The 9,713-nt window shown below is 42.7% G+C and overlaps 1 protein-coding gene across 1 annotated transcript; it reads left to right on the forward strand.

Annotated features, from left to right (window-relative positions):
* Positions 1-2,382: 2,382 nt before the first annotated feature.
* On the forward strand, positions 2,383-7,089 carry LOC104405034 (ankyrin repeat and SOCS box protein 11-like; the record flags this gene model as incomplete). Its single annotated transcript, XM_010013625.1, has 4 exons — positions 2,383-2,533; positions 2,740-2,874; positions 3,800-3,991; positions 6,965-7,089. Coding segments are annotated over 4 exons (603 nt in total), but the record flags the coding sequence as incomplete, so codon positions are not given.
* Positions 7,090-9,713: the final 2,624 nt, after the last annotated feature.

The raw sequence follows: 9,713 nt of genomic DNA on the forward strand, positions 1-9,713 counted from the left end.
AATAACATTGTCTTTTTATAACTCAGAGAATCGCCTCCAAACTACCTGTTGGTTTCCTAAGAAATCCACCTATTCCTGGTATAATATATAGCTCTGATGGTTTTGGTTTTTGCTTTCCCTCTGCTCTCTGTTCATAAATAAAGTCAACAGGCTATTTTTTAACTTCTGGGAAAACATGTGCATTCTGCTGCTCTCCTTTCTTGCTGTGTTCTTCTTTATTTCCATTTTTTTTACCAAACTATTTACTCCACAACAGCTATCTTGCTATTCTTTTCTCTTTTACCAGTTAAACCAGTATCCAGTGGAGAGGGAAACCAGAGAAGTCAAATTTCTTCTTCACTTATCACCTTTCTTACCCTTGGTTAACAGCTTGCCTGAATCATTGGCCTGGTTGTGAAATGGTGCTGGTAGACTCACAAAGTGCCTCCAGCAGCTCCAGTTGCATCTGCCCAATGACACTGGGGAGATAAGGGGAGTAGCATGCAATCTGTCTGAAACACAGATACCCCCAAGACATCAGCTATTTCTTTCTTTTTGCTGTTTTGGGAGCTGTGAAGGATAAGGGATAGTTTAGATTTGCAATTAAAATGAAGGGAGGAAGATCAACAAAGAATCTGGGATCTGTAGTGATGATGCTGTTGCAGTCTTAATTGGATCCTTGCAATTTCAGGAAGAGGAAACTGCATTTTGAGCTCCAAAATCTGAGCAGACAGATGTCCCCTATGCTGTAGTACCTAGTATCACCCCCTACTGTGCTGGCTTGGCTACCTCTTGACCCTGTCATAGAATCATAGAATGGCTATGGTTGGAAAGGACCTTAAAATCACCTAGTTTCAACCGCTCTGCCATGGGCAGGGGCACCTTCCACTAGACCAGCTTGCTCAAAGCCTCATCCAACCTGGCCTTGAATACTGCCAGGGATGGGGCAGCCACAGCTTCTCTGGGCAACCTGTGCCAGCGCCTCACCACCCTCGTACCAAAGAACTTCTTCCTTATATCCAACCTAAGTCTCTCCTATTTAAGTTTGAACCCATTACCGCTTGTCCTATCACTACAGTCTAGTCAGGTCTGTTCTCCCTGCCACTGTCTTTCCATGCAGGTGAGCAAGCACAGGATGCACCAAGGAGCAGGGGCTGCCTCCTCCAGTGTACCTGCCTAATCAATCTGCAAGTGCAGCTTCACATGGGGGAATGTGGCCTTGCATTGGCAAAGATTGAATCACTGGAAATGAAAAGAACTGGCTTGTAATTGTGGGAAAAGCACCTTATGGGAAAAGAAGTTAACTCACACAGCACTGTAGTCAAGTCAAGTTCAAATGAACACAAAAAAAAATGTTATCTAGGAAAGTATCAGCTGCAGGTGGTCCACTGATGAATTACCCATGATAAACCAATAGGTTCTTAAACGTCACTGCCTTTCTCTGCTTTAAAGAGAAATTATGGTTAATTTTTGTGAGCCGAAGTATTTCTACTCTGTATTTCCAACCCCTTTGTGATGCAGCTGTGTGCTTGCACAGGTAGCAAAGTTTTCCAGCTTCCCTGGTGGCCCAGGACTTCTCCAGCCTTTCCTCTCCTGTCTCTTTCCTCTTCTCCCTGTTTTGGAAATCACACAAATTGCCATGTGCAATAATCCATTGCCCTTCTTCCAGTGTGCCACAGAATTAAAGACATGCAGATTTGCTGTGTACATTGCCTCTGAGGGCTTGCTATATATAGTTAAACATAGTAGCTACACTGCTGTGCACAGTGCAAGCCACAGACTATGCAGTCCCAGCAGAGAATGACAGACGATGGTTCTTGCCAGGTCTTTACATCAGAGGTAGAGGAGGGAAATTCATTCCCTTTTACACACACACCCATACACACCCTTGCATATGGACACAAATGCTTTCAAGCTCCTTTTCTGTTTGGGGTTAAGACTATATTTCCATGAATATTTCTTCTGCTGGAGCTGTGTTTTCAAGTGAAAGTATTAAACGTAAAGTGAATGTTTTTGTTTAAAAACACAGCCATTTTCAACAGAGCGTACTCTGGCTTTGGGTTGGTGCAAACTAAGCAGTCATGAAGATACTCAAGTTCTCCACATTTAAAAAAAAATAAGAATTAAAATCTGGATTTTCTGAAGAACTCTGGGAGGAGCATTGACAGCAGGCAGTGTTGCTGCCTTACGGCACTAGCTATCTGGGAAAGAGGGCAGACCTTACAGGAGAATGTTATATGTGCTGTGCCACAACATATAACTCTGAAAATTGTTAACAAAATCAATCCTGAAATTAAGCAAGACAAGCATCTTTTCCGGGTGCATTTCTGGTGTGCACAAGAGGCATGCTGCAAGGGCGTTCCCCTTGAATTGGATTATCCTGAGCATGTATTGCTGTTCCAGGTCAATGCAGTCACCATCGATGGGATCACTCCTCTGTTTAATGCTTGCTGCAGTGGCAGCGTGGCCTGTGTCAACATGCTGCTTGAATTTGGAGCCAAGCCACAGCTCAGGAACCACCTTCCTTCACCCATTCATGAAGCGGTCAAGAGAGGTAACATTCAGGCTCTGAGTGAAACTAACAATATCTGAGGAATACATCTTTTATTGATGTTAAAATATTTTAAAAAACCCCAACTTGTCTGTACTGGTGCAGATGAATAGGCTTGGCTTATTCCCAGCTCTTGTGCCTCAGTGTTTGTATTGGGGTGTATTCTGCTCTGCAGAACTCCAGAGTCACAGCTCCTCTTCTTTCCACAGGTCACAGGGAGTGCATGGAGATCCTTCTGGCCCATGAAGTTGACATTGACCAAGAAGACCCGCAGCATGGGACCCCCCTCTATGTGGCTTGCACATACCAGAGGACAGACTGCGTCAAGAAGCTTTTGGAGCTAGGTACACCTGGAAAAGGGGACAGAGGACAGCTGTGGTGGTGTGAGCCAGTGCTGCTGGTCTCTCCAGGCTGCCTCTCCACTGCAATCATTGTGGGTTATTCCCACAAAACGTGTTTGGGAGCCTCATTTCAGTCTCCCAAATGAGGCTGTGAGTCTCATTTCAGGCTATTAAAAATTTCACCTACATTCCTGAAGAATTTATCATTTCCTCAGGAAAGAAAGCCCTAATTACAGAGACCTCTCAGAGACTGTCTGAATGTGAAAATAGAATACTTTTAGTTTTCTAGAATGATAACACAAAGCATGGGCAATGCTGGCTAATACTAGTGACCAGAATCAACTTGTGATTATGATAAACTGCCATGCTAAGCACTTCTCAGTGGATGATGAAGACAGCAGTAAAGCTGTTTGAAAGAATAATCACTGCAGGTCCAGGCAAAGTCTATGAGCTAGCATAAATTTTTGCTGTCAGTGTACATTAGCTGACCTGCTCAAAGTGGGGCCCCTCCTAATGCCTGCGGAGCCTAGGGCAAGCATGTCACTTTCTGTGCTCCCAGAGTTATTAAAATTAGATACCTAAAGGGTTCCTCCCTCCTCAATAATTAACTTAACATAACCCATGGTAGATTTTATGTTTTTAACAAATTTACAGAGCATATGGTAGTCTTTGAACATCCATTGGGTTGAAGGTTAAACTGCTCAGTCCTGTCTATCGCAGACAGGGTTTGGTGGCTCAGAGGACTTTTACACAGCAGGTATTTGACCTGCTAAGTTTTGCACTGCTTCTATTGAAAGAAATGAAGGAGGTCTGTGTGCCATCCATCCCCTTCAGTTATTGAGGCTACAGGTGGAAACCAGCCCGTGTGATGTGGGTTCAGACAGTCCCTCCTGCCTCCCAGATCTAACCACACTCTTGTTCACTCAAGGAGCCAATGTTAACATGGGGAAGCGATTAGACACCCCACTCCACGCAGCAGCAAGGAAATCCAATGTAGAGGTAGTCGTCTTGCTGACAGACTATGGTGCTAACCCAAAATGCAGAAATGCTGAACTCAAATGTGCCCTGGATCTTGCCGTACCCAACAGCAAAGTGGAGCAGGCACTTTTGCTTCGGGAAGGTAATGGTTTACTTTCTTCTTTCTTTTTTTTTTTAAAGCAGAACAGCATTTGTTTATTTTACCTAAGTACATTTTCTTGACTGTTTTTATAAGTGATGCTCTATATAAGTTATCTTGTTTTCTCTACCTATTTCAATTCTGCAGCACATGACACAGAAATGAGTGAGATATCTCCATTTTGCTGCTAGATCTGCCACCAAGTGTTAGGGTTTCATTGGGTAAATTGGTCAGTTTTTCCATGCTTTTCTTTTTCTGTCTTCTGAGGCAAAATTATATGTATTTACCTATCGGGACTCTAAGGATTAAAAACTGCCATGAGAGTTTATTCATAGATAATGTGTCCCTGCCCATGGCAAGAGGTTTGGAACTAGATGACCTTAAGGTCCTTTCCAACCCTAACTATTCTATGATTCTATAATTCTATGATAACATTTTAGTACCACCATCTTCTGTTCAACCTAACACCATTGCTCAGTGTCCTGCTTCCTGCAGAAAAGGCAACATGAACGTGTGTGCCTTCAGTTGCCAGGAGAAAACAAAGCTATTTGCCCGGTTGGTTATTCAGCTTCACATCACAGAGCTCTTCCATGTGGTTCAATGGGCTGCAACACGAGCACAAACCAGCAGTGCTTCTTGCAGATTACTTTCAGCCTCCTTAAAATTGTTTTTCCAGTCTACTGGAAGAAACTTCTGAGCATAAATGAATCTAGATCTTCTTGTGTCATTTTCACCTGTACCACATACAGCCAGAACTTGACGCATTCAATAGCAATATCCCTGGGATATGGACATGCTGAATTAAGTCCCCCCTTTCCTCTAGCCTCTCTGTTTCCCAGCTCACTGGTACCCTGTTAGATGATCTATGACCCCCTGGGACTTAGTCAACATGGAAGGTGAATGGTGCTCCCCTATGCAGGCAGCTTGCCACCTTTCTGAGCCTACTCGCTCCCCACCAAAGAGCAAAGCATGATGTGCATGGAGAACCCACTTCCAGCTGCAAAATAGCTCTTAGATGGTAAATTAATACTGTCAGTGTTGCACATAGGCTTTGTTCCGGCTGTCTGCACACAGGTGGGCTTTAAGGAGGAAATGAAACATTGGCTTAATATCTTCTGCCCTACTCCCTTTCCCTGTGGCTTTTCATGCAGAGCTTTAATTTGTCATGTCTAAAGCCTTCTGGGAGGACTTGTGCTTGAATGCTTTTCACCTCTTGTGACTTCTGTCCCTGCATCTGAGATGTTCAGGGCTCAGCAGTGGCAGGCTGTGTGAGCAAAGGCAGAGCTCCAGTTGACCTGTGTGAACAAGAGTTAGTGTAGGCAAAGAAATATCCCAGTATTAATAACTTTCTCTTCATGAACTTTCTTTTTGATTTCCCCTTTCAGGTTGTCACCCTCTCCTCCCTTACAGCCAGGGGGACTATAGTGGCACGTCAGCTCCTGCTGGCTCTTCACTTTTCAGAAATTCAGTTCCCTCATTTTTCTTACCTGTCCCTTCAGTTCCTCTGTCAGATACTTTGCAGATCTAACATCTGCGACTGCCCTTTTCCAGTACTTCTGTGTTTTTTGAGGTCCTTCTGTTTGAAATTAGCATCCCCAGGTTGAAGAGTTTTCCTTCTACCCCCTGACTTCTATGAATTTCTGCTCAGAGGGAGCATTATCAGTCTGTTTAAGCTCCTAAATTTTCCAGTAGTAAAAGCACTGGTTACCTGGAAGATGTAAGGACTGGCTTTTAAGCACACATCTCTACCCATTGCTTGCCAGATACTGCTGCGATCACTACTATTTGGCCAGAAACTGGAGGGGCAGGGCTGAGATAGGGCTCAAAAGCTGAGCATGTCTGAGCAGGAGTAAAGGTTCAACCTGGAGCAGCTCCAGCAAGAGGAAAGCAAAAGAGAGGCAGGGACACATTCACTAGCAAGTTGCATTTGCACATGCAAGCATGAAGCTGCAGAAGCAATGGAACCTCATTTCCAGTGTTTTTGCACCTGCTGTGCCCCTCACCTGACCCGTGGTGGGCTAGGGGCATCTGCCTGGTCACCCCATGGGGAAGCCACCAGGGCAGCACTGCTGCTCAGACTGGCCTCACTGTGGGCTCAGTAAGTCCTCCGACGGTTTCCCTACCAGTGGACTCTCCAATGTTTAACAAGAGTTTTTCACATGCAGCAACCTTTACCCCAAAGCAAGGGAAGGGTGAAATGACCTCTCATCCATTATTTAGCTATTAATGAATTTATTTATTTATTTATTTATTTAATTTTATTTTATTTATTTATTTATTTATTTATTTAAACCTTGATGTCTTTTTGCACAAAACTTTTGGAGACTTTCTATCTTTGACATGTTTTTCTTTCAGTCAGATTTAATTAAAATTGGATGACATAGTAAGAAATTATTTTGAGGAACACTGATAGACTGACAGACATACATAAATATTCTGAGACAGTGTGGTCACGTGAAAAGACTAAGCTGCAGTTACTATTTGTGGAGGTACCTGCTGAGACATCAGGAGCTGATGTCTCTCTATATATGAACAACTAACTGCATTTGCCACGTCCACCCAATTACGGATGGTCTACACTGAGCACCTCTGTAGCTCTCCGTAATCACTCTTGCCTTTATTCTTACGCCACCACTGGGAGTTTTCTTATATCCTGAGTAAGGGCTATGCACTCTGGAGCTCTCTCTGCAGCGCAGACACTTTTATGGTATTATAAGTTTTTGGTCAAGAAAAGATGCAGAAGAGCCTAGCCATGCATGCAGAAAGAGGTTTTTAGTGCTCGTATTTTTCAAGTCACTAAACCAACTTTGACAACAGATATTAAATATGAACAATAATATATTTAGCTCTCCCTGACTTCAGCAAATCATTGTGTAGTGTTTAATATGATTTGCAAATCTTGCTGGTGTTTGTTGCTTTCTGACTTATACTGATGGTGAGGTTGGGGGTTCTTGTTCTTTCCTTTTTTCCCCCCAGGTCCTGCAAGCCTTGCCCAGCTGTGCCGGCTGTGTATCAGAAAACATCTGGGTCGGTCATGTCTATATGCAGTCCGCAAGCTGCACCTGCCTGAGCCACTTGAGAACTTTCTCCTTTATCGATAAGTCTGCGGCTGTCTTTACACTGGAAAAGAAAGAGGAACAAATGGTTGTTTACTCCAAAATTATTATATCTAAGCAAAAAAACCCAAAGACATCATTTATTGTCTACTGTGGATACCAAACATCAGCTGCTGCATGACAGTACTAATTGAAAACACCTTTTCACAGATGGAATGATATGGAGACGGTTCCCTCACAGTCTATTGCCACATCCACTTATGCCAGCCCAAGAAGCTGTAGTACCTGAACAGCTCACTTGACGTGTGTTTGTAGATGCACATGCACACATCAACTCGCAGATAGAGGTTTCCCCTGCATTTAGTGCTATATTTATTCATGTAGTATCTGTGCAGCTTCTTCCTCTTGTCTATCCAATCTCACTGTCAAAATTGAGGTAGTTGCTGTTATTCTTCCACTAGTGAGAGAAGGAAAGCCCACAGTGCCCAACATTTGCCATATATAATATATTGCACATCTTTTCTTGGCTTTGACTTCACATTCTGACATCTTTTTCATATAATCTACTGGAGTTGTAGCAACTTCCAGCAGGCTGTGGCTATTCAACCACTGTAGATCCACTTGCCTGGAGCCCAGCTGCCTGCAGCACTAATATATCTTGTCCTCTGAAGTGCAAGAGATGTTACCAAATCAAGTGTGGGTCTTTGAAATAAGCCCACAAAATGTGTGAAAGTCTTAAAAAACCCTTCATCTCTTCTAAAAATATCCCTCCAATGCTCTGGATTATGTTCTGGCTGTGTTTATTCATTACATGAATAATATTTCCTGCTTAATTCAAGGACAGAACTGCAAATGTTTTCATAAGCACTATAGGTCAGCTTCCAGTGTCTGTCCTTGGCAAGACTTAAAGAAAAGCAAGGGGATGATGTGCTGCTCTTTCAGGCTTTCCATGCTTTGACATTTCTCAAGTCCTCAGACTGTAGAGCAGGACAGAAGCAGGGCCTCTAGGGATGGCTGTGCATCACCCAAATGTTGTCCTTGTTGGATATTGCTCACCAAGCTTGTCTGCTTCTTCGTCCCCTAGAATCATTGTTTCTATGATTCTACTCTAGAGTATTTCACTACCTCCCTAGGAGAAGGAATTTTTAGAGTGTTCTGACTTTGCCTGTTGTGGTATTAGTTTGTGTCATCAAGGTTAGTAGCCTGGACACAGTAGAGCTAAAAATGTATACCTCTTTGAGGTGGAAAACATGGGATCAAGTGACTGGTGCAATGCCTGTGTGTTTCTGTAAAGGTTTGCTCATTTCTCCTGTGGTGTTGTGAGGGCAGAAATGTTTCTTCAGACCTGAGTATTCATAAAATTATTCTATGAGACAGGTCATGGTGTTTCACTAATTGTAGTAAAAGGGAAGTAGAGTTAAAACGAGAATCTGACTCCACTTAGCTCAACTTCACAGGTCCAAGAGGCTGATGACATGTTTTCAGGCTATGAGATGTAGTGATTTCATTATGAATTAGTATGCATGCTGGTACCAATTTTCACTGCCCATACATCTTAAGCCAGGGAAAATTGGGCTGCTGGAGCCTGAATATGGGTCTGGATTCCAGCAGCCTTTTAGCTCCTGTCCTTGCTTCAGCAGCAGCCGCCTCTCTGTTTCGATGAGGAGATTAATCTCTAAATTTCCCATGAAAGCTTCCCTCTCTGAGAGGTAGGTCTAACATTTCCTGTATTTTCTTATTATTAATTCAACACAAGTAAGATAAACTGTGCTCCCAGAAGTTCATGAGACTGGACCTACAATGTTACAGCCAAAAATGAGTGTAGTTTTCAGCCTGTGTTTGCACATATTGAATGCTATCTGATGGCAAGAGCTATTGCCCATAAAGTTGTCAGTGACATGAATGACCTTATATAGCACAGTATATCATGAATCTCAGGGATTTGAACACTAAATTCTCAAGTGCCTCTGAAAATCAAATACTATCAAGAAAGAAATGTCTATATTAACCTGATGTCAGCAGATCTCTCTCAGTCTTATCTTTACTGCCAGCTCACCTGCTCTGTTTATAAGGTGGCAGTCAGGACACCATCCTCTATCTAGATATAGAGACAAAGGCTCAGCTGTGTGGGTTGTCAGACTTGCATTGCAATCAAAAGAGCTAAAGCAATTTATGTGATCTATTTCAGAATTTGTAATACTGAACTGATTTCCTACTGCGATATCAGTGAAAGGAGTATTTCACTTGCAGAGGAATTTAAATTGAAAAAATGTATCTCTGTTAAGGAAATGCAAAGTCTGTTCAGCCTCTCAGAAAGGTTTATGTTAAGAAGCAGCAGAAGCTGACATATATTTATTGCTGATATTAGCTTCCCATCAAAAAATCACCTCACCTTTGCTTCCTCCTGGAGACATCATTCTTCCTGAAATTCTGTGTATCAGACCATCTGGGGGGAAGAGAGCCATAATAAATCAGAAGACAAGCTCAGAAGTCCTGATGTTAAGAAATTTCATCAGAAACTTTACCCAGACTTTCTTGCTCTATTTTAAAAGATTATGTTACCCATTTCATTCTCATTGACTGCTTTGTGTTGTAACAGTGCAAGGAAATACTAGTGAGGAAATAACTGGAGGAAGTATCTCATTTTTTTGCAGCTATGCCATAGGGAA

This window comes from Nestor notabilis, unplaced genomic scaffold, assembly GCF_000696875.1.
Source record: "Nestor notabilis isolate BGI_N333 unplaced genomic scaffold, ASM69687v1 scaffold944, whole genome shotgun sequence".
NCBI lineage: Eukaryota > Metazoa > Chordata > Aves > Psittaciformes > Psittacidae > Nestor > Nestor notabilis.